Source organism: Gorilla gorilla, chromosome 4, assembly GCF_029281585.2.
Source record: "Gorilla gorilla gorilla isolate KB3781 chromosome 4, NHGRI_mGorGor1-v2.1_pri, whole genome shotgun sequence".
In the NCBI taxonomy this organism is placed as follows: Eukaryota; Metazoa; Chordata; class Mammalia; order Primates; family Hominidae; genus Gorilla; species Gorilla gorilla.
This window is the reverse complement of record NC_073228.2, coordinates 48,606,927-48,630,595: the sequence shown is the minus strand read 5'-3', so window position 1 is coordinate 48,630,595 and position 23,669 is coordinate 48,606,927. Positions and strand designations below refer to the sequence as shown.

Sequence of the window (23,669 nt, the reverse complement as noted above, 5' to 3'; positions counted from 1 at the left end):
TGAGGTCAGGAGCTGGAGACCAGCCTGGCCAACATGGAGAAACCCCATCTCTACTAAAAATACAAAAATTAGCTGGGCGTGGTGGCACATGGCCGTAATCCCAGCTACTCAGGAGGCTGAGGCAGGAGAACCCAAGAGGTGGAGGTTGCAGTGAGCCAAGACATTGCTCTCCAGCCTGGGCAACAAGAGCGAAACTCTGTCTCAAAAAAAAAAAAAAGGACAAAATATGGGATATTTTTTCTTATGTCATTTTTTACTACTATTAATATACACTTTTCTACCTTGAAAAATAAAATCTCCAAACTTTGAATTTAAACATTAGGGATGGTTACTTTGTGGTCAAGATTCCCTTATTAACAAAAGAGTTCATCTTTTGTTTATAAAACATTGACTATTTGATAGGTCATAGTTTAGGGAAACTGAAAGCTAAACTTTTACAATGAGAAATGAAGACCATGCATTTGCATGGGAGAAAAAGTTTTTTTTGGCACCAATTATATTTTGTACCCACCTTTTGAAAAACTAAAGGGGGGCAGCTCTGTCTAGATCATTTCTTCCCTTTTTCTCTTGCTTCTAGACATTGTCTGGTCAATCAGAAGGTTGCACACAAGAGCTGTGGTTGTTCGCTCTGCAAAGAAAAAGGCCTGGGAACTTTGCTTTTTATTGATTTTATTTCTCCGAGAGTTTTCTTACAAAGTGAATTGACCTTGCACAATTAGCTTGATGTAATCTTAAGAAAATATATGAAGTATGCTTTAGAAAAAATCATGCTCTAACCAGCCATCTCATTTGGCAATCATTTTCCACAGCTCTTGCCCTTTTTGGGGTGGGGAGGTGGGGTTATTTTTACATGTGAATGATTACATCTGCGTACAAGAGATCCAAACTCACGTTGACCTCCCTCTGCAACACCAGCTGGTGTCGGGAGACAGAGCGCTGAGGCAGCCAGGGCTTCAGTCCCCCATGCTCTTTGGCCATCAGTCCTCAAATGTCATCTCCAGAACACCTGGCTGAGGTCTGGGCAGTCCACACACAAAAACCTAGCATTTCCTCCCACAATAACAGCATTTGTAGAACACACAGCAAGAGCTTAAATCCATCCCATGGAGGAAGAGGGATTTTCTTGTCCCCTTTTGCAGTCACAGGATACTGTCACTGGAGAACCTTCCACTCCAGGGTTCCACATCTCCAGGCCCTCACCCAGCAGCCCTCCTTATTATCTCCCCTCCCCTCCAGAATGCAGGGGACACTTTCCAGCCTCTACGTTGTTTTCAGCCCCTAGTTGTTCAGCCCAACAACTCGGCATCTGGAGAGGTTTTCAATCCAGAAATCGTGGATTTAAAAGGAGTAGCTGCTCCTTTTCTCTGGAGCACAGCCCAACAGCCCCTGCTGTATCCCTAAATTGATTTTGATTTTGAAGCAGCAGGTGCTGTCATGGGTTCATTCTTGTCCACCCAGTCAAGCCTGTGTGGACGGGCCTATATGGGGACACCGAAACCCACATCGGGCTATTTTTCTGTCTTCTCTAGTCAGTGCTCAGAAGTGTCCCCACTTAGCCAACAAATTTGGAGACAGGGATGTGTTTCTGGCTTGCAGCAGCTGAGTTGCTGTCCTTGACTCTCCTCATTCTGATTTTTCTTGGGGTTTCGGGACAACTAAGGGGCCCCAAAGCCTCAGATGTGCAGCCTACAGAGGAAGGTGGGCAAGGGCGTGTGTCTCCGTCATTTCCTTCCTTTTGAAGCATTTACTTTCCGAGTCACCAGCTGGTTCCAAAGCTCCTCTCCCACCAGGCCAGGTGGTGTCCAGACCAGGAGGAGGCCTGGCTGACATAGGAGAATGGCGGTAGGAGGAGGCATGGGTGGCAGCCAAGAGACCCTGAGAAGCAGTATCTCTGAAGCTGTTTCCAGATTCATCCGGCCCGGTAGGATCTCTGTCTGATTCCATGAGAGTGTGGGAGCAAAGGCCCTAGGGAAGAGGCTGCTAAGAGGCTGGACAGAACTTCCTGGAAAATCCTAAGACTCCCAGGAATGCTGGGCAGTTTCATATCCAAGAGGCAGGGAAAGATGTGGAGAGGCTGCCCTGGCTGGGGAAGGAAGAGGGTGAAGGTGGGATTGGGGTGGGGGTAGTTGGGTAGGGGGCTCAGTCCTTAGTCATTTTTCCTCCGTGCAGAATCTCACTCTGAACTTGGAGAGGCTGTGGAGTCCCCATCCTCAGGGTCCTGCCCATTGGGGGAGATGGGCTGACCTCCCTTCACACGCTTCCACTTCATCCTTCGGTTCTGGAACCACACTTTGACCTGGGGGAGGAAGCAAAGGAGCCTGGTCACTCCAGGGCCGGTGTGACCTCCTCCCCTTGTCAATGCTTAGGCTAGCCAGGGTGTAACTCCAGGGACCCCAGCTTGAAACCATCACTTACCACTCCCTACTCCCTCAAAGGCCCCAGGAACTAAGACCGAAGAGAGGACATACCAATCTGCCCAGAGGTCTGTCTTGTGGCTTCGGATAAAGCCCCAGACAGGGGAACATGTTCTAAAAGCACTCTGCATTGGCCCCACCCCCTTCACATGCCCTGCCCTGCCTGTGCCAGGTCCCCCTGCCCCCTATCTCCATTCCCCAAGGGTCTGGGAGCAGAGGTCATCAGCCTTATCCTTAGGCACATTTATAGAGCACTTTTTGGTTTAGATAGCTCTGGTAAGCACATTTTCTCATCTGAGCTTGAGTATTACCTGCAGGATTATGATCCCATTTTACAGATGGAGACCCAGAGGTCCCAGGGCTAGGAAAAGTGATAGAGGCAGGATTTGAATCTAAGTCTTCTGATTCAATATCCAGCCCTCTGGCAGAGTGCTCTGTCAACTGAAATCTGCTATCAAATATTACGGTTATTATTACTATTATTCCGCATCAGAGCATGGGTGTGGGGGTGTGGGGTGGCTGAAGGGAAAGTCCAAAACAAAGGGCCAGGGAAGTTTTTCTCAAAGTGTGCCCAGGAACCAGCTGCATATCCAGATCACCTGGAGAATGTACTAGAAATACAGATTCTCAGGCCCACTCATTATAGTAAAATCTCTCTCCGGACCTCCAGAATCCACATTTTGAACAAGTGCCTTGGGGGATTCCAACATATACTCAAGTTTGGGAATAGTCAGACCATAGGTCCCAACCTAGCTGCATGTGAGAATCACCTAGGGGGCCTTTGAAAAATTCTGAGGCCTGTATCCCATCCTAGGCCAATTAAAATCATCCCTAGGGGTGGAGCCCAGACATCAGCACTATTAAAATCTCCCCAGGGGCCGGGCGCAGTGGCTCACGCCTGTAATCCCAGCACTTTGGGAGGCCGAGGCGGGCGGATCACCTGAGGTCAGGAGTTTGAGACCATCCTGGCCAACATGGTGAAACCCCGCCTCTACTAAAAAAAAAAACAAAAATTAGCCGGGCGTGGTGGCGCACGCCAGTAGCCCAGCTACTCGGGAGGCTAAGGCAGGAGAATTGCTTGAACCCAGGAGGTGGAGGTTACAGTAAGATCGCGCCACTGCACTCCAGCCTGGGCGACAGAACGAGACTCTGTCTCAAAAAACAAAAAACAAAAAAACCCAAAACTCCCCAGGCTATTCTCAGGTGTGGCCACAGTTGAAAACCGCTGGACTGGCTGGAGGAAGAAAAAGGAGAAGGTCCAGGGAGGGGTGGTGGGAAAGGAGGGAAGGGAGGGAGATGAGAGAGCAAAGAAGAGGAGGGGCCACCGGGGGCGCACCTGGCGCTCAGAGAGGTCCAGGTTTACCGCAATCTCATATCTGCGGAGCCGAGTCAGGTAGTTATGATGGGCAAACTCTGCCTCCAGCTCTCGCAGCTGCTCCTTGGTGAAGGCCGTCCTCTCCTTGCGGGCTTTGCTGCTGCCCTCCGGCTTCCCTCTGTTCTCCTGGTTGTCTGGGGAGAGAGGACCCCAAACAGGAAGACATGGGCTGAGGGAGACTCCATTCCCTTTCTTTTGCCCTTGAGCAACTAGGCAGTCTTTCTCAGTCTCCCTTATTTTTACAGGATGCTGAGAAAAAAGCTACACTGTCCTTTTTATTCCTTCTGGTGTCTTACCCATATTAGAACTGGGAAGATTTTTTATTTTTGGTTTCCAATCTCAGGTACCTGCCTCCCACCCTCCCCCTACCCCGAGCTTTCTTTTATTCCCAAAGCACAAGAAGCTACTCTTGGCCGTTTAATGACCTCTACTCCCCAGCCCACCCCCCAGCATGACATTACTGGTGGCCATAAGCTTGAGGGGTGAGATGCTCTAAAACAAAGCCTCAAACTATGGTCCCCAGATCAGCAGCATCAGCATTACCTGAGAGCTTGTTAGAAATGCAAATCCTAGCCTCATTCCAGACCTACTAAGTCAGAAACTCTGGGGACGGCGCTCAGCAATCTATTTTTACAAACCCTCCAGATGCGTCTGGTGCACAGTCAAGTCCGCTGCTCTAAGACCTCACCACTCAAAGGAGTGCCTGGGTGCCAGCAGCATCAGTAGCACCAGGGAGCTGTTCAGACCTGAAGGATCTCAGGCCTGCCCCAGACCTACCTACGGAATCAGAATCTGCCCCAGAGGGCCAAGTCTGGAAAGCCATCTGGAGCCCTCTGAAGCAGGCTGCATGTTAGATTCAGCGGGGCTCAGTCATAACTGCCAACAGGGTCAGGGGACACACTCTGTGCCAGGTGCTGTACCTGACATATATTAGCCTCTTATTCCTCAATAGCCCAACCAAGTGGTTCTAGTATTAGTCTCACTTTATGGACCAGAAAACGAACACAGAGAAGTTAAGCAAATTGTCCAAGTTTATTCAGCCAGGGGGTGTGGGAGACAAGAATTAAATTCAGGCGATTTGACACACACATACTGTTCAAATGAAAAGTATGTAGGGGCCAGGCGCGGTGGCTCATTCCAGCACTTTGGGAGGCCAAGGCGGGCGGATCACGAGGTCAGGAGTTCGAGACCAGCCTGGCCAACATGGCGAAACCCCCGTCTCTACTAAAAATACAAAAAATTAGCTGGGCGCGGTGGCATGCCCCTGTAATCCCAACTACTTGGGAGGCTGAGGCAGGAGAATCGCTTGAACCCAGGAGGCGGAGGCTACAGTGAGCCGAGATCACGCCATTGCACTCCAGCCTGGGCGACAGAGCAAGACTATGTCTTGAAAAAAAAATTTAGGAAGGGCTTACAAACGGTAAAGTCCTGAACAAATAAAAGGGGCTGAATGGTTATCTCTTGAGCAGACGGGTGGGAGGCAGCTCTACCTTCACTTTAATGAATGGAGGTGGTGGGTGGAGAGGAGGTGGGAAGAAGACCACACACTTACACAATTAACTCGCAATGCATGCCACGTGGCCAGGGAACGGCTGCAGGAGCCCGGGGCTCTAACATTTGAAAGACTTTTGCTTCATTAATTATCTTTTTTTTTTTTTTTTGAGACGGAGTCTCGCTCTGTCGCCAAGGCTAGAGTGCAGTGGCGCGATCTCGGCTCACTGCAAGCTCCGCCTTCCGGGTTCACACCATTCTCCTGCCTCCGCCTCCCGAGTAGCTGGGACTACAGACGCCTGCCACCACGCCCGGCAAATTTTTTTGTATTTTTAGTAGAGACGGCGTTTCACTGTGTTAGCCAGGATGATCTCGATCTCCTGACCTCGTGATCTGCCCGCCTTGGCCTCCCAAAGTGCTGGGATTACAGGCGTGAGCCACTGCGCCCGGTCCATTGTCCTCATTTTATAGACATGGAGGCTGTGGCTCCGAGTGAGGTGCTTTACCGAAACCTGCGGCCCAACGTCCTGCTCCCTGAAAGACCCATCTCTGCCTTGCCGGCGAGGAGTGTTGGAAGGAGGGATCTTCTGTTTTCAGAGGCCGGGTCTAAGCTACCTGGGGGACTGGGCTGGGGAATTCAGACCCGCTAGTGTAAGGCAGAGAAGCCGCCTATGCAGTCGGCTAAGCAGCCGCATTGGGAGTGGGTGGCGAGGCAGGAACCCCACATTAACCCGGCGATCCACTTTGGAGCTTTGGGCCTAGCTGGTTCCCCTCCCAGCACCTCCCTCTATTGCTTTCCACTCAATGCCTTTGTATTTCAGTTTCCCCGTCCTCCGCCTCCACACCCCACTGCCTTGGGCTGGGCGACTCTCGAGCAGGAGGCGCACGGTAAAGTGATTTGGGCGCCTGGCCCACCTCGCGCTGCGCGTCCGCGGCCTCCGCCGGGGGATGGAAGGGGAGTGGGTGCCGCCGTTCCGGGAACTCGAGAAGGCGGGGGAGGGGCCCGATAGTCCCGGTGCCCGGGTCAGGGGTGTCGTGGCACCCTGGCCCGGGGGTCCGCGTCCGATCCGGGTTGGCCGCCCGCGGGGCGCGCCCGGGGAGCAGGGCAGGGGGCTGAGATCCTGGCGCGGGCTGCCTGCCCGGCGGCCTCTGGCTCCAGGCCGGAGAAGGCAGGTCCAGACCCCTCCGGAAGCGGGAGCGTGGGCAGGAGGGAAGGACGCGCAGCCCCGGGCCAGGGTCCCCGAGGAGCCCTCCGGCCTTGGCCGCCGCCAGCGCCGCGCCCCCTCCTGGCAGCGGGCCGGGGAGGGTCGGTCACGAGCGGATGACGGGCTTCCCGGAGCACAGCCCGGCCCACGGGCCCGGAGAGAGGCAGGAAACCCGGGCTTAGACGACGGGCGCGGTCGGGGACTGGTTTCCCAATCTCCTCCCGTCCCGAGGCTTAGTGTTTCCCAGCCCTTCCTTTCCACGGTTGCGGGGAGTGGATAGCCCAGAGGACCGCAGAGGCTTGAATCCCGAATCTCCATGCTGGAGACTTTGAGGAAGTCACTTAGCCTCTCTGGGCATCAGTCTCCTCATCAAGAAATTGAGGAAAACAATTTCACCTACCTCCTAGGGTTATTGGAAGACCGAACGAGTTAATATGTGTGTGCAACATGCTATTAAAATCAAAAAGTGGCCAGGCACGGTGGCTCACGCCTGTAATCCCAGCACTTTGGGAAGCTGAGGCGGGCGGATCACCTGAGATCGGGAGTTCGCGACCAGCCTGACCAACATGGAGAAACACCGTCTCTACTAAAAATACAAACAACAACAAAAAATTAGCTGGGCGTGGTGGCTCATGCCTGTAATCTCAGCTACTCGGGAGGCTGAGGCAGGAGAATCGCTTGAACCTGGGAGGCGGAGGTTGCGGTGAGCCGAGATTGCGCCATTGCTCTCCAGCCTGGGCAACGAGAGCAAAAACTCCGTCTCAAAAAAAAGAAAAATCTAAAAGTGCTGGACAAATATATTCTCCAATTTATCAGCTCCACGAGATGCCATTGAAGGGCTGGGATAGAAACAGATGCACTTCTTGAAGGTTTCTGTGTGTGCCCAGAGGCATCTGCGGCTTTAACCTCACCACACAGCGGCCTATGAGTGGATACTGTTCTTACCCCCTTTAGCACTCCTAACATGGGTTTGTGTGATAATTTGATTAATAGCTGTCTCCCCAGGGAAACACTTTTTCTCACCCTAGCATCTAGCCATAGTTGCTTCTGTACCTGGCACAACTGCCCCCTACCGCGCCCCCAGCCAGTTCTGCACATAATTCTCCTAGAGAGAAGAGGAAAAAGTACTTGCTAAGTATTTGCTAAATAATCCTGTTATACAGAAGAGTCAGCCTCAGACAGGCCCAGGAACTTGCCCAGTGTGCCTGACAGCTTTTAGGTGACAGAAGGGAGATTTGAACCCAGATCCATCTGATTAGAGCCAAGGCTCTCCATATCTCCTGGCTGGCTGGCTCAGGTTGGGGCCTGGAGCTGGACCATGGCAGCTGGGCTTGTCACCCCTTCCAGAGGTCCTGGGGTCACCACCCTGTTTGCTACCCACATCTACCCTCCTCCAAGGCCTGCTTAGGTGTGCACAGGTGCCCCATGGTGTCCCCCCAAACAACTTCCCCCACCCCAGTTCTGCAAATAGGACAGCTGACTACTGCCAGCCAAGCTATGCCCCATCCCGGGCCACCTCTCCTCTCCTGTCTCTTATTGCCCTGATTTAGCCTCTGGGGTTCCAGTGCCGATTTCCAGCAGAGGAAACAGGAAGAAGAAGTCTGGGTTGGGAACTGACGGTCTCAACTAACTAACTCCCTGTGTGAACCTGGGGGCAATACCTACTAATGGTGGGTGGGATGGATATTGGCTCTGGGAGGGCGGTTGTCCCTTGTCAACTTCCCAGAGTGGGATCAACGTTCACCACTGTTGGAAATGATGAAGGGACCAGAAGTATGGGAAGCAAGCTATGAAAGTTGAAGTGGAAGTTACGCTCTCTTTGTTCTGCAACAGTATTACAAATTGCAACATATTCAGCAAGATGGAAACACTATGAGCACTTGCATGCCGTTTCTGGGAGCTGTTCGGTCACCCTGCTCATGGGCACAGTTCCTGTGCACCCTGCCACATGAAAGTAACTCATGCTGGGCTGGGCGCAGGTGGCTCACGCCTGTAATCCCAGCACTTTGGGAGGCCGAGGCGGGCGGATCATAAGGTCAGGAGATCGAGACCATCCTGGCTAACATGGTGAAACCCCGTCTCTACTCAAAATACAAAAAATTAGCCAGGCGTGGTGGCGGGCGCCTGTAGTCCCAGCTACTGGGAAGGCTGAGGCAGGAGAATGGCATGAACCTGGGAGGCGGAGCTTGCAGTGAGCCACGAGTGCCACTGCACTCCAGCCTGGGCAACAGAGAAAGACTCTGTCTCAAAAAAAAAAAAAAGAAAAGAAAAAGAAACTAACTCATGCTTCCCAGGATGGTCTGTTCCCAGGATAGTACAACTTTGTTAGGGAGGCTTCCTCTCCTCTGTGGGCCTCAGTTTCCGCATGTGTAGAAGTATGGGATTGGACCGGATTCTGTTTCTGCCAGGGAGCTGGTGTCAGAATTCCTTCCTGGAACATAAGCCTTGATGCCCTACACTCCCTACTCTCTCTTCCATTGAGAACCCTTAGCCTTGATGAAGTCTGAGGCTCTTCCAACTTCACGTATTCTTGTCTCAGCTCCTAGTTCCTCCCTTCAGTCAGATCTGAGGTCTTGCTGTGTGCTCTGTTCCAAAGCCCTCCCCAGCCTTCCCACGGCTCAATGATCAGGGCTCTGCTGGGCCGTTTCTCTCTCCCTGCCTTGAGCTGTGTGGAGGGAAGTTATATATGCAGACGTGTCGGAGGACCTGTTGGTGAACCTGGGCCTTAGCACTCGTAGGTGAGTGAGGCACCGAGGAAGAGCTTTTGGATCTTGGGCGAGTCCTTTAGGTTCTTGGAGCTTCAATTTCCTCATTTGCAAAGCAGGAATAGCTACACCCGCTGTGCTTATCACGCTGAGAAGTAACAGGAGCTGGATAGCGGGCGTTATCACCTAGCACAGTGCCTGGCATGTCACTGAAGCTCTGTTCACAAGAACCATCAGAAAGAGTTCTATTGGAGATTATATCTGAGATGACTCACGGGCAGAGTTAGAGCACTATGCTCCTTAAGGCACCACATCTCCAGACCTGTGTGAAAGGGTTATCTTTTAAATGTCTGACCTTTCAGCTTTTTTTTTTTTTTTTTTTTTTTTTTTGAGGCTGAGTCTCACTTTGGTCACCCAGGCTGGAGATTGGTCACCGCAATGGTGGGATCTTGGCTCACCGCAACCTCTGCCTCCTGGGTTCAAGCGATTCTCCTGCCTCAGCCTCTGGAGTAGCTGGGATTATGGATGCCTGCCGCCACACTAGGCTAATTTTTGTATTTTTAGTAGAGATGGGGTTTCTCCACGTTGGCCAGGCTCGTCTCGAACTCCTGACCTCAGGTGATCCACCTGCCTCGGCCTCCCAAAGTGCTGAGATTACAGGCATGAGCCACTGCACCTGGCCTAGGCCACTATTGCTGCAGCCTTCAGAGTTCCACAATTCCAGGCACAACAACTAGATGTGTCACATGGCAATCCACATCACTTCTGCGCTGCTTCTGTCTTGGGGGCCGCAGATGCCTCTTCCAGGACTGCGGAGGGAGGATGCTGGCCCTCAGTGGGCTGCCTCTGTGGTTAGGGAGGAGTTGCCCCACCCCAGCCCCTGCATAGCCCTCACCCTCTGCTGGAGCAGGGCTGTGAGGGAACAGTCAAATGCCCAGAGAAATGCAAACGGTGTGCGTGTGATTGCGGTTTCCACCATAAGCTTCCACACCATCCAGGGCAAATTATTTCATATGTAGCTGCCACATTTGGCAGGCCTTCGTAAAGTGAGCAGACAGCTTTATCAGAGCTACAGGGAGGTTCAGACAGACCCATTCCTGTCTGAACATTTCTGGAGTTCTGTACTCTACAGTCCAACTCTGAGGGCACCAGTTTACATAAATTAATATCCAAACCAGACAGGATGCCAAATGCCTCACATTCAAATAGCACTGTGCAGTTGACAAGGGATTTCTTTCCTCCAAAGAGAACTTCTTTTAGGCTTTCACAGATACTACAGAATCATAGAAAGTAGAGGTGGGAGGGACTTAGAGATGATCAACGTCACCTTTTCATTTTATAGGTGAGCCTAGAGAAGGTAAGGAACTCCTGTAAGGACACACGGCAAGTTAGGGGCAGAATTGGGCCTAGAACCCAGATTTTCTTGTTAGGAAGCTCTTTCCACCCTATTGGGCTGTCTCCTATTTTATCCTCTTAATTATTCCATTAGGTAGGTAAGGTACACATTAGCCTGTTGAACATATGAGCAATTAAGATCCAGAGACTAAATGACTTGCCCAAGGCCCCTGGGACCAGTCTAGGGGTATAGCCTCATGTCACACTGCCCTCGGGGGAGGATGAGTATGGAGGCTGTGCCTATCTTAGGGACATTGTCTGGGTCTGGGTTCAGATCTCTCTTCCTGGGACTCCCCAGAGAGGGAAAAAGAAGGGAATATTTGGAGCATGACATCAGTAGGTGAAACCTTGGCAAATCCTCTGAAAACGGTGTCTGTGGCTTCCTGCACTGTCACAGCATAGACACTTTGATGTCCCCGTAAGCTCTCCTACTTTCAACCTCAGAAGGAGGGGTCAAAGCCCGTCGAAATAGACAAGACTGGGATGGAGCCAGCCCGAGACTGGTTGGATGTTCACATCCAGGATCTCCCTGGCTTCCTGGGGTTGGCCTGACTGTCTCACTGAGCCCTGCCCCACCCCAGTGTCCAGGCCCTTTTCCTCTCCTGTAGGTGCCTAAAGAGACATCGGCAGGGCTCCCAGCCTCTCTGGGGCCAGGGAATTCAAGGGATGTTTCATGGGAGAGAGGCAGGTTCTTCTGGAATGAAAATGCGTAATGCTGGCTGGGCGCGGTGGCTCACACCTGTAATCCCAGCACTTTGGGAGGCCGAGGCGGGTGGATCACGAGATCAGGAGATCGAGACCATCCTGGCTAATACGGTGAAACCCCATCTCCACTAAAAATACAAAAAAATTAGCCGGGTGTGGTGGCGGGTGCCTGTAGTCCCAGCTACTCGGGAGGCTGAGGCAGGAGAATGGCATGAAACTGGGAGGCCGAGCTTGCAGTAAGCCTAGATCGTGCCACTGCACTCCAGCCTGGGCGACAGAGTGAGACTCCGTCTCAAAAAAAAAAGTCTGGTGCTATAGTCTTTGCTGAGAGTCCCAGGTGGGGTGGGTTGGTGAGGGGGAAGCGCAGCAGCTTTCAAGAGGGGATGGGGAGAGGCATGGGTAGTTCTGGGTTTTGTTTATAAGTTCCATATGTCACCCTCAGCTGTCACCAAAGGAAGTGTGGGCTTGAGACCCAGGCCCACTGCTCACACTGTTCCTCTACCTCTGCATGCAAGAAAAACAAGGGGAAAAAAAAGAAAAGAAAAGAAAAGGAAGGGGGTGGGTCCTGGCCAGAGGCCAGGGAGCCAAATTGGGTGAGAAGCCCAAGTTATGGGCAGAGAGGGAGTTGGGGAAAAGGGCCAGCTCTGGAGGTCTGCAGGGGCTGTGAGTCCTGTCTCTCAGGCAGAAAGGATTCTCTGCCTCTGAGTTATCCCCCCTCCCTGGGCCCGAGTGCCCGTGATTTATTCAAGCCAGAGAAATAGGTGAGCGGGCAGGAATCCTGAGTCCCTAGCATGGGAGAGTGGCGGAGCAGAGCTGAGGCGACCCCTGGGCTGACCTTCTTACAGCTCACGGGCTCATTGGACCTTTCCCTCTTCGATGTTGGTCAGGATCTTGCTGCCTCAGCAGAAATGGACTTTCTCCAGAGCTTCCGACTGTACCTGATCAGGGGCCTGAGCAGGCCCAGGCGTGGGATTTGTGCTGGAGCCTCTGAGTTCAGATGGTGGCCAAGGCCTGGGTCCTGCTTTGGGCTCTGAGCTTTCTTTGCTTGTCAGAAGAGGAGGTCAGGAGCTCTAATCAGGAGGCCGGGGATGCCCAGAGGGATACTGGCTGAGTGTGGAATTGCTGTCTCCCCTCCCACGCTGGCCACTCTGGACCATAAAACTTCTTCCTCACTAGGGGTTCTGGACATGGACTCGGGACAAGAGGAGCTGCTGCAGCTGTGCACCCCTCAAACCACACCCCACCCAGCACTGCCACAACCCTAAGCCAGTAGCATCATCAGAGTCAGGCAGGCCCGGCTGACAGCAGGGGGCAAAGACTTCAGCAGAGCTCAGGACACTTTGGCCTGTTTTTGAACGTGGGAAACCTGATGCAGCCAGCCAGCATCAGGGGAGGACTTTAAAGAGAGAGGGGTGCTCATATGCGGGTTTGGGAAAACTGGACCCAGGGGTTACCAAGTGTTGGCTGTGGACTCTACATCTCTGACATCATTTAGTCTCACAGCTACCCACCTTATGAAGTAGGTACTGTTATCCTCATTCCTCAGAAGAGACTGGGACTCAGGGAGGGTTAGGACTCACCCACGTCCACACAGCCAGGAAGTTGTGGATCAGGGACCTGAACCAGGGCTAACTGGTTAATTCGCTTGACCTTAGTCTCTGACCACCCTTCCTCCTATTACTGTACCGTGGCCCAGCAAGAAGGTGAGCATGGGCATGAGGTCACTTGTATGGGACTTGGCATCACTCTGGCGACCCAGGTGACACTTATTGGGGTTGTCCATTTATTTCATTCTCATCTCTACTATTGCTTTTTTTTTTTTTTTTTTTTTTTTTGAGACGGAGTCTCACTCACATCGCCCAGGCTGGAGTGCAGTGGTGTGATCTTGGCTCACTGCAAGCTGTGCCTCCCAGGTTCACGCCATTTTCCTGTCTCAGCCTCCCAAGTAGCTGGGACTACTGGCGCCTGCCACCACGCTTGGCTAATTTTTTTCTATTTTTAGTAGAGATGGCATTTCACCGTGTTAGCCAGGATGGTCTCGATCTTCTGACCTCGTGATCCGCCAGCCTCAGCCTCCCAAAGTGCTGGGATTACAGGTGTGAGCCACCGTGCCCAGCCTACCATTGCCTTTTTTTTTTTTTTTTTTTTTTTTTGAGACGGAATCTCACTCTGTCTCCCCAGCTGGAGTGCAGTGGCACGATCTTGGCTCACAGCAACTTCTACCTCCCTGGTTCAAGCGATTTTCCTGCCTCAGCCTCCTGAGTAGCTGGGACTACAGGCGTGAGCCAACACGCCCAGCTAATTTTTGTATTTTTAGTAGAGACAGGGTTTCATCATGTTGGTCAGGCTGGTCTCAAACTCCTGACCTCAAGTGATCCACCCACCTCGGCCTCCCAAATAGCTGGGATTACAGGCGTGAGCCCCTGCACCCAGCCCATGCCTCTTTTCTCCTTTCCTCTGTCAAACAGCTCCCTTCTTTAGAGATTCACTCCTAAAAATGCCTCCACTTTTTTTTTTTTTTTTTTTTTTTTTTTTTGAGACAGAATCTGGCTCTGTCACCCAGGCTGGAGTGCAATGGCGTGATCCCAGCTCACTGCAACCTCCACCTCCCAGGTTCAAGCGATTCTCCTGCCTCAGCCTCCTGAGTAGCTGGGACTGTAGGCGCATGCCACCACGCCCAGCTAATTTTTATATTTTTAGTAGAAATGGGATTTCACCATTTTGGCCAGGATGGTTTTGATCTCTTGAGCTCATGATCCGCCCACCTCGGCCTCCCAAAGTGCTGGGATTACAGGCGTGAGCCACCGCACCCGGCCAACTGCCTCCACTTTTTATGTCTGTACTTGTTGGTATAAGATAGGAATTCAGGGATCTGCTTGTGGCTAGAAACAACTTCCTGTCTCAGTGGAAAAGCTCTACCAGCCGACAGGACCCTGAGCTAGGAAAGCTCTGGGGTCGGGCACACATCTGGGTGCTGCTTTCACTAAAGGGGTTTTCAACTGAACGGTCTGTGCCACAGTTTGAACCTTGTCCCTTGTTCCTGTCCCCGTACAGTCCTGTACAGTCCCTATAAGCGCAGAATTGTGCTTCCCTCCCCAATTCCTATGTTGAAGCCCTAACCCCAGTACCTTAGAGTGTGTCTGTATTTGGACATAGGGCCTTTAAAGAAGGGATTAAGTTAAAATGAGGCTGTTAGGGTGGGTCCCAATCCAATCTGCCTGATATGCTTATAAGAAGGGGAGATTAGGGGCTCATGCCTGTAATCCCAGCACTTTGGGAGGCCAAGGCGGGCGGATCACCTGAGGTCAGGAGTTCGAGACCAGCCTGGCCAACATGGTAAAACCCCTGTCTACTAAAAATACAAAAATTAGCCAGGCGTGGTGGCACACGCCTGTAATCCCAGCTACTTGGGAGACTGAGGCAAGAGAATCACTTGAACCTGGGAGGCAGAGATTGCAGTGAGCCGTGATCACGCCATTGCGCTCTAGCCAGAGCAACAGCAAGATTCTTGTCTCAAAAAAAAAGAAAAAGGAAAAATTAAAAATATGGCCAGGTGTAGCAGTTCACACCTGTAATCCTAGCACTTTGGAAGGCCGAGGCAGGAGGATTGTTTGAGGCCAAGAGTTCAAGACCAATCTGGCCAACATAGCGAGACCCCTGTCTCTATATTTTATTCTAATAATAAATAATTTTTTTGGAAAATTAAAAATATAATTACTACATAATATAACAATTTCCCTTCTAGGTATACACTCAAAAGAAAATACACTCTCCAGCCGGGCGCAGTGACTCACACCTGTAATCCCAGTGCTTTGGGAGGCTGAGGCCAGTGGATCACGAGGTCAGGAGATTGAGACCATCCTGGCTAACACAGTGAAACCCCATCTCTACTAAAAATACAAAAAATTAGCCAGACGTGGTGGCGGGCGCCTGTAGTCCCAGCTACTCGGGAGGCTGAGGTAGGAGAATGGCATGAACCCAGGAGGCGGAGCTTGCAGTGAGCTGAGATCGCGCCACTGCACTCTAGCCTGGGTGACAGAGTGAGACTCCGTCTCAAAAAAAAAAGAAAAAGAAAAAGAAAATACACTCTCCAGGAGGTATTTGCACATTCATGTTCATTGCAGCATTATTCACAATTGCCAAGAGGTGGAAGCAACCTACATGTTCATCAACAGATGAATGGATAAAGAAATTTGGTGGCCGGGCACAGTGGCTCACGCCTGTAGTCCCAGCACTTTGGGAGGCTGAGGCAGGCAGATCACAAGGTCAAGAAATTGAGACTATCCTGGCCAACATGGTGAAACCCCGTCTCTATTAAATATACAAAAATTAGCTGGGCGTGGTGGCATGTGCCTGTAGTCCCAGCTACTTGGGAGGCTGAGGCAGGAGAATCACTTGAATACGGGAGGCGGAGGTTGCAGTGAGCCGAGATCGCGCCACTGCACTCCAGCCTGGCAACAGAGTGAGACTCCGTCTCAAAAAAAAAAAAAAAAGAAGAAAGAAATTTGGTATATCCATACAATGGAATGTTATTGTCTTCAGAAAGAAGGAGGCCAGGCATGGTGGCTCACACCTATAATTCCAACACTTTGGGAGGCCAAGGTGGGAGGACTGCTAGAAGCCCTGAGTTCAACACCTGCCTGGGCAGCATAGCAAGACCCTGTCTTTCTTAAAAAAAAAAAAAAAGAAGAAAATCCTGTCACTTGCTACAACCTGGTTGAAACTTGAGGACATTATGCCAAGTGAAATAAGCCAGTCACAAAAATGACAAATATTGCATGATTTCACTTACGTAAGGTATCTAAAATAGTCAAATGTTTAGCAAGAGAAAGAATGGTGATTGCTAGGGGGTGGGGGAAGGGAAAAAAGGGCATTGTTTAATGGAGATAGGGTTTCGGTTTTGCAAGATTAAAAGTTCTAGAAATCGATTGCACAACTACTGTACTGTATCACTTAAAAACTGTTAAGACAGTAACTTTTATGTTATGTGTATTTGACCCCAATTTTTAAAAAAGGAGATTTCAAATATAAGATGTCCCAGGTAAGAACCCTCAGAAGAGTTCCTTTATGAAACAACTGCAAGCTAAAGTGAGAAAATCAACACAGATTTTAGCAGATGCTAGACTTTGAAATTTCTTAACTGTAGCTTTCTTTGATACTATGTTATATGCAAATGGAGCTATAAATTTTTGAAAAAGAACAACAAAAATATTCTTGGAAGGGGTTGTTTTTGAGCTGGGTGGTTTTTAAGTAGGACTTCAACAGGCAGAAGTACGGGGAAGGGGAGAGTGCTCTAGGCAAGGAGAAACCACCAGAGCACAGTCAGAGAGGGGGAAGAAAATGCAGGATGTGTTTGCAAGGTCAGTCCCCAGGTGTGGCTTCGTGGCAGGGGTAGTGGAGGGGACCTGGGGTGGGGAGGTGGCCTGTAAAGGGGCATCAGGAGGGAAAAGAGGAGAGAGGCCTATTTGTGGAGTTTTATACCTTAGGCAAATTTGTGGTTGGGCGGGGGCAGGCAGAGAGCAGGTCTTGCAAAGAGAAATTGGGGCAGGACAGCTCTGGGAACACACGTGTTGGAGCTGAAGAAGGATGAGACAAATCACGTCTGATTAAAGGCATGTCTCAGCAGAGTGAGGACGTGAGAGCAGGAGGGAGCAGTGCTGAGTTCTAGCACCATGGCTTTCCCAGGCGGGCGATCGGATTCACCTGTAGCCACTCTAATCACACGCAACCTTCCCTTGAACCCCATGAGGAAACCACCGCAAAATCCCTCATTCCCATAAATTAAAGACAACCACAGTAGCAAGGACAGTTTGGGGGAAAACAACAGTGGCCTCACAGCTGTCCCTGCCAGCAGGGGTCTTTAATCCCCATTGGCCTGGGGCTGGGAGTGGTTTGGGTAAGATAACACCATGCTGGTCTCCAGGGTGGGGAAGTGCCAAAGGCCAGGAACCCTGCTTTCTTTCTTTCTCCCCGTTTGTTCATTTTCTTTCTTTCTTTCTCTCTCTCTCTCTCTCTCTCTTTCTTTCTTTCTTTTCTTTCTTTCTTTCTTTCCTTCCTTCTTTCTTTCTTTTTTTCTTTTTCTTTCTTTTCTTTCTCTTTCTCTCTTTTTCTCTCTGTCTCTCTCCTTCCTTCCTTTCTTCCTTTCTCTCTCTCTCTCTTTTTTTTTTTTTGATGGAGTCCCGCTCTGTCACCCAGGCTGAATGAAGTGCAGTGGCGTGATCTCTGCTCACTGCAACCTCCACCTCCCGAGTCCAAGCTATTCTCCTGCCTCAGCCTCCCAAGTAGCTGGGATTACAGGTGCCTGCCACCACACCTGGCTAATTTTTTTTTTTTTTTTTTGTATTTTTAGTAGAGATAGGGTTTCACCATGTTGGCCAGGTCGGTCTTGAACTCCTGGCCTCAGGTGATCCGCCTGGCTCAGCCTCCCAAAGTGCTGGGATTATAGGCATGAGCCACCGCGCCCGGCCAACCCTTGCTTTCTTGATAATTTCTTTGAGTAGATCAGCTCCAGATTCCACTGGGAGTGAGCGGGGAGCAGTTGAAGGAGATGGCAGAGGAGGAAGGAAGTGCAGAGAACATTCCTCTTACAATAAACTTTCCATTTCTGGAGGCTTCTCAGCCACTCAATATGGGGTGCATTTGCCAGGCCCAACTCACCCCATAACCTCTCCAGCAGGTCTCTGAGCTCCATGCTCCTGATGACAACTGGAACAAAATGATTGCCAGAAGTTCCCTAGACTCAGGAATTTCTGAGACAGCATAATTGAAATATTCAATTCCACCATCCCCATAAATATAGAAATATTTGTCAGACCTTATATTCTGAAGGCTGGTTCAGGAAATATGGGCCTAATACCATTTACAGCTGCTATTTATTGAACTCTTACTATATGCCAGGCACAGAGTTAATCTCATGGATCACTGCATCTAACCTTCACAGAGAGACTCTCTATGGAAGGTGCTACTGCTATATTCCCATTTTACAGCCAGGGAAACAAAGGCTGGAAGAAGTTAAGAACTTTTCCAAAGTCATGCAGCCAAAAGTTGTCGTGCTGACACTGCAGCCTGTCTGTCTGGCTGGGAAGAACTACGGAAAACACGTTTCTGATCAATGCTGGTTAACCTTCCAGGGACCACTCAGCCTGGACTTGGGGAGGCCCAAATGCAAGGGCATGCCCAACCCCTCTGTAGTCAAGATCAATAATATTTTAAGGCAGGCCGGGCACGGTGGCGCATGCCAGCACTTTGGGAGGCCGAGGTGGGCTGATCACGAGGTCAGGAGTTTGAGACCATCCTGACCAACATGGTGAAACCCTGACTCTACTAAAAATACAAAAATTAGCCGGGAGAGGTGGCGTGCGCCTATAATCCCAGCTACTCAGGAGGCTGAGACAGGAGAATTGCTTGAACCCAAGAGGCAGAGGTTGCAGTGAATTGAAACTGTGCCACTGCACACCAGCATGGGCGTTAGAGTGAGACTCCATCTCAAAAAAAAAAAAAAAAAAGAAAGAATATTTTAAGGCAATATTTGTAAAAATCAAAAATAATGCAAAAAATTGATAATGAACAAAATATCACAATTTTGGAGAGGGGATCCAATTATAGACTCAGGATTGGCAGGGTTGGGTGGGGGGCTCTCTGTGGGTTTGCCTTTTCTGAGCTGAATTCCAGATTCCTGGAGTAGGTCGTGAGCCTTGTGTCGCTTTCCCCCTTCTTTGGGCTCTTACAAAGCTGATCTTTCTTGCCTCCTTCCTCCCCTTCAGTTAAATTCCAAAGGAGGATGCAAGCATTGCGGCAATAAAGATTTCCATGCTGAACAGTGAGTTTGTCTGGAATCACAGGGGGATGAGTGAGAGTCAGTTCACTGGGCCCTGCCTCATCTGCTGCTGGTGCTCCTGAGGGGACCCTTAGAGAAGCCCAGGGCCCCTGCGAATGGGAACCTCCCTCCACCAAAATCTGACCCTGAAGCATGCAGGCCGTTCAGCAGAGGGTGTCCCTGTACTCCTGGGTGGCCAGCTGCTTAGTGTGAATGCTCTCTCTGCATTGCAGGGCCATCGGCCACTCGCCAAAAAGAGAGCTGGTGCATTTGGGTTTTGCTGAGACTCGGAATGCTGGAAGATTCTGCCTGAGCCCAGCAGGCTCTTGGCTTTGCTATCCCTTCCCAATGCCCTTGGCTCTCAGTTCTCTGGAAAGTGGCAGAGAGGAAGGAGCCACAGTGCTGGGTGCCACCACCAAGGGGAAAGCTCTTCAACCGGGTTCAGAGCCAAGTCGCTGACAGTTGCTTCTCATCCTTAGCACATTTCCTACCAGGGGCAGGATGAGTTAATTTTCGGGATGGGGATCTAACTGGCTGGCGGTTTAAAGGGCCCTTCTATTTAGCGGCCACGAAGGCTGCTACAGTTCCTCTCCCATTGAAGAAGGGGCTTCTTCAAGCAGACAGACCAAACATCATTTCAAAATGAGGACTGCATTTGAAATCTACTGAAGGGGGTGATACCGGGGGCCTGAAGCCTGGGGTTTGAGCTCACTTCTAGGGTGACCAATTCTTCTGTTTGCCTGGGACTGTGGGGTTTCCTACGACAGGATTTTCAGTGCTAAAACTGGAAAAGTCCTGGGCAAATGGAGATGAGCTGCTCACTCTAGTTTGACCCCATTCTTTCTGTGTTCTCACCAACTTTCAGTCTTTCATTTTGCAGATGGAGAGAATCAAGGTACTAATAAAACCTACTGTCCCCATCTCCCAAACCCGTGGGACTCAAAAGAGCTGACGTCAGTATCCCATGGCACCTTAAGCCTCCCCATCAGGGCACATCCCACTGCTGACACACCTCTGCAGGCTTCTTCTTCCTCTCAGTTTGAGCTTTTTTGGGTGAGACCCCTTTATTCATCTCAGAGCATTCCTGGGCTTGGCTAAGAGCAGAAACTCGGGAAAGCTGTGCTTATAAAGCAAAGCACAAAGCATTCCCACCTGTTGGTTGGTGTCCTTCTTTTCTGTCCTACCCTGGTTAGCCCCATGGGAAGGTCCTCTACAGGCTCCGACAGACAGGCGTGCCCCTGAGGGCGGCTGTTAGGAGGAAAACAGGGCAGCACGGGCAGGAGGCTTGGTCACTGCTTTGTTCTGAACGAGGCCAGGACAAGGAACCAGACAAAAGGTGGACAGGTAGAGTGAGCAACCAGGGAGGTCCTGGTGGGGAGGTGAAGAAGCAGCAGGTCCCCACCCTGGGGAAGAGAAGGGCTTTAGCTGGAATCTTAACAAATAGGCCAATCTCATCCTCCAGCCTCTGGGACTCCAGCACGGACTCCCTTGGCTGCCTGCCTCCCTGACTCTCTCAGAGGCTGCCCATCCCTTGCAGCTCCTTGCGGGGCTGCCTGCCCCGGGGGTCAGCCAGATCTCAGCATGCTGAGTTGTCTGCCCCTTGGCCTGGACATGGCCCAGCTCCGCAGGGTGATACCTGGTGGGCAGTCTGCCCCAAACCTCAGCCCTCCATCTCCCCCTCACCCCTTGATTCTCCCATCCCAGCCGCAGGCCTGCTTCTCTGCCTCTAGGCTCCTGGACACATAGGGTCTTGGCTTTGGGTGGCCACCCAGGGTCCCAGCTTCAGTCTTAGCTCTCAGAGCCTTAACCTCAGCTGAACTTCCCTGGTAAGCGAGCCCTGTGGCTCTAGGACCACTTGGGGCTGGCCAAAGCATGGTGGGGAGGAGCATGACTCAATGGCAGCCTGATTCAGGAAAGCCCCTCACCAGCCCTCGCCAGTCTGCACCCAGAGGATCCATTTCACGTGTCCTCCAAATCCTGGCTGATCCTGTTTCATTCTCTTGCTGGACACCCTTCCTGGGGCCCAGGAGTGCTAGGACACAGACATGGTCCCCATCACCAGAGAATCCTAGAACTCTCAGTGGAAGAAACCCCAAAGGTAACTGGTCCAGTCTCCTGCATTTGGATGGACTAGACAGAAATTCATGCTCAGAGCACCTAGGCACAGAGAGGGTGAGTAACTTCCCCAAGGTCACACAGTAAAGGAATGATCAGCTGCTCCTGAGCCACCTACCTGAACTCTCCTTTCTCCGCCTGGATGATTTCTTCTCTGTCTCATTGGCAGTGCTCCCAAGCACCCCGTAGTCCTCGCCTGGGCCTCCTGTGGTGTCCACCAGGCCCAGGCTGCTGGTCCCCGTTTCCTTGGAACCCCCTGCCGGGCCTGAGTTGGGCCTGCGCCGGGTGTCTGAGACAGGGAATTGCCAGTTGGGGGACTGTGGGAAAGCGGGGTGCTGCTCAGTGAAGATGCGCTCCTCCTGGGGCAGGCTGTGTGGGGTGGCTGCCAGGCAGGAGGCTGAGAAGTCAGGGTACGCTGCCGTCGCTGTCGCCGGGAAGTCTGGTTTCTGGTGGAAGGAGAATGGGGTGGGCGGGTAGTGGGGTAGCCCTGAGGCCCCATTGCCTTCTGAGTGGGGGTTTCGAAGGCAGCCCCAGACAGGCACTGGGGGCTGGAGGCTCCTCATGCAGCTGCTGGCCGCGGGATCCATCTGCTGTCCGCTGCACGCCTCGGTCCTTTCAAAGATTTGATTCTTTATACTTTTTATGTTCAAATTTTTAAAAATGCAAAAGAAAAAAAACTAAATAGGAGGGAAAAATGTTCAACAGAAAAATTACCCCAGGAGCCAAAAAAAAAAACAAAAAAACCCAAAACTAAAGTCTCTCCTTAAAGTACACACACATGTGGCCAGGTACTCCTATGTGTGTGCACACACCTATGTCGGGCTTGCTCCTGCCCCTCCAATGCACCAGCCTGCCTACTGGGATCCCCTGTATGTGTATTTGTCGCCAATGACACTAAACATTTTCACTGTCCCAACCCAGACGCACCAGCTGACGAGGAGCTCGTCCTGGAGCCCAGAGCAAATGCCTGCAGAGGGCTGGACCAGGGCTGCTGGGACACACTTTTAAATCCTGCGGTGGGGAGAGAGTGACAAATTTCTGAAGTGAAATGTGAGAGAGGAGAGGGAGGGGTTAACCCACACACACAAGATCCCCTCCAACCAAAACCCTAGCAGGCAACTATTAATCATCAGAAACCTTATATGCACATCTAATGGGATTTGCAGATGGAGACTTTTAAAGAAACATTGTCTGTATTTTTTTTTTTAAGGAAAGAGAGCAGCACACACACACATACACACACACCGTCTTTAATGTGCCTCCTGTAACACTATGAAGTTATTTTTATTGCACTGTTAACAAAATTCCCCAAGTCTTGGATTTAGAAAAAGCCTTAAGTCAGATCCAGAATCCATCAAATGCCAAATTCCAGGGAGTGAAGTGAGGAATAAGAGCAAGAGACAAGCTTGGTGATTGCATTTGATTTAAAGGCCCTTCTACTGCTGCCTGCGAAAAAGGAAGGTGGATTAAAAGAAATCTTTTTTGCAAGTCTCAGCGGCCCACTATGGTCTGTAGTATAAAGAAAGGCACACTCTAGAAAAAAAGAATTTCTCTCTGCCCAGAGTGACATTCTCACTTTCTCAGTAACTTAAAAAAACAATCAGATTCTTCCTTCCGCTCTTTAACCTCCAACATACATGCCAATTAGCCACACTCTTCTCTAGAGAGGTTTCAAGTCATTTTTCTTCACAGCAATGGCAAGGCTCTTAAATAAGGTCCTTGAAGTTTCTTCGGGTCTCCTCCCACCTGCTCCCTGCCCCCTTCACCTCCACCCACCTGCTTCCCTTTCTCATCCCCCAGAGGCGGAGGCTTCCGAGGAATTTGGGGTAGGGAAATAGGAATCAGGGGCTCCTCATTCCCCAAAGGAGCCTCTTTGGCAAGCAGGCACTTGGGTCTCCGGGCTGGTGCACATCACAGGGCAGCCAGCCCAAGTGCCATCTTGATGCCCAATCAGTCTTCCTCATGGCTGCGCCCTGCTGGTCTCTCAGAGGGTTAATGCAATTTCTTGGAGGACGACATTCCTAACACCCAGGGGCCAGAACTCCTTCCCCACTGGTTATTCCCATGGCCCAGAGCAGCAGGATGGGGGCAGAAACAGGCATGGACCTTAACAGCAGCGTCTCTGCTGGCTGCTTCCAAAGACGGTGAGGGTTCCCTGAGGAGGGGACCCTAGGTCTTAGCTCTGCAGCCTGGAGGTGGGGCCCTGGGGGCTGGGTGCAGGAGATGCTCCTAGGAAGAGCCAAAGGGCACCCAGGGATGTGGAATGAAGCCACGACTGGCCTTATAATCCAGAAACTCCAGTCAGATACACATCCTGGGAGCAGGAACAGCTGTAAAAGATGGGGAGGGGTGTACATATGAAAAGATGTGCCCTCTTCTGGAACAAGCAGTCAGAGTGTTGTAGACCAGTAGGGTGGATGGGGTCATAGCTGCCAACCAGACTCATCT

The 23,669-nt window shown here is 51.2% G+C and overlaps 1 protein-coding gene across 2 annotated transcripts; it reads right to left on the bottom strand.

Moving 5' to 3' along the window:
- Nucleotides 1-587: 587 nt before the first annotated feature.
- Nucleotides 588-22,208, bottom strand: MEOX1 (mesenchyme homeobox 1). 2 transcript variants are annotated; one of them, XM_004041538.4, is made up of 3 exons: nucleotides 21,340-22,208; nucleotides 3,751-3,923; nucleotides 588-2,296 (listed from the first exon to the last, which is right to left on the bottom strand). In XM_004041538.4, the coding sequence occupies exons 1-3, from the start codon at nucleotides 21,806-21,808 to the stop codon at nucleotides 2,174-2,176; spliced, it is 765 nt and encodes a 254-aa protein (XP_004041586.1). In that variant the 5' UTR covers nucleotides 21,809-22,208; the 3' UTR covers nucleotides 588-2,173. The 2 variants fall into 2 exon arrangements, with proteins under 2 accessions (XP_004041586.1, XP_004041587.1); XM_004041539.3 differs by lacking the exon at nucleotides 3,751-3,923 and having other exon boundaries at nucleotides 2,211-2,296.
- Nucleotides 22,209-23,669: the final 1,461 nt, after the last annotated feature.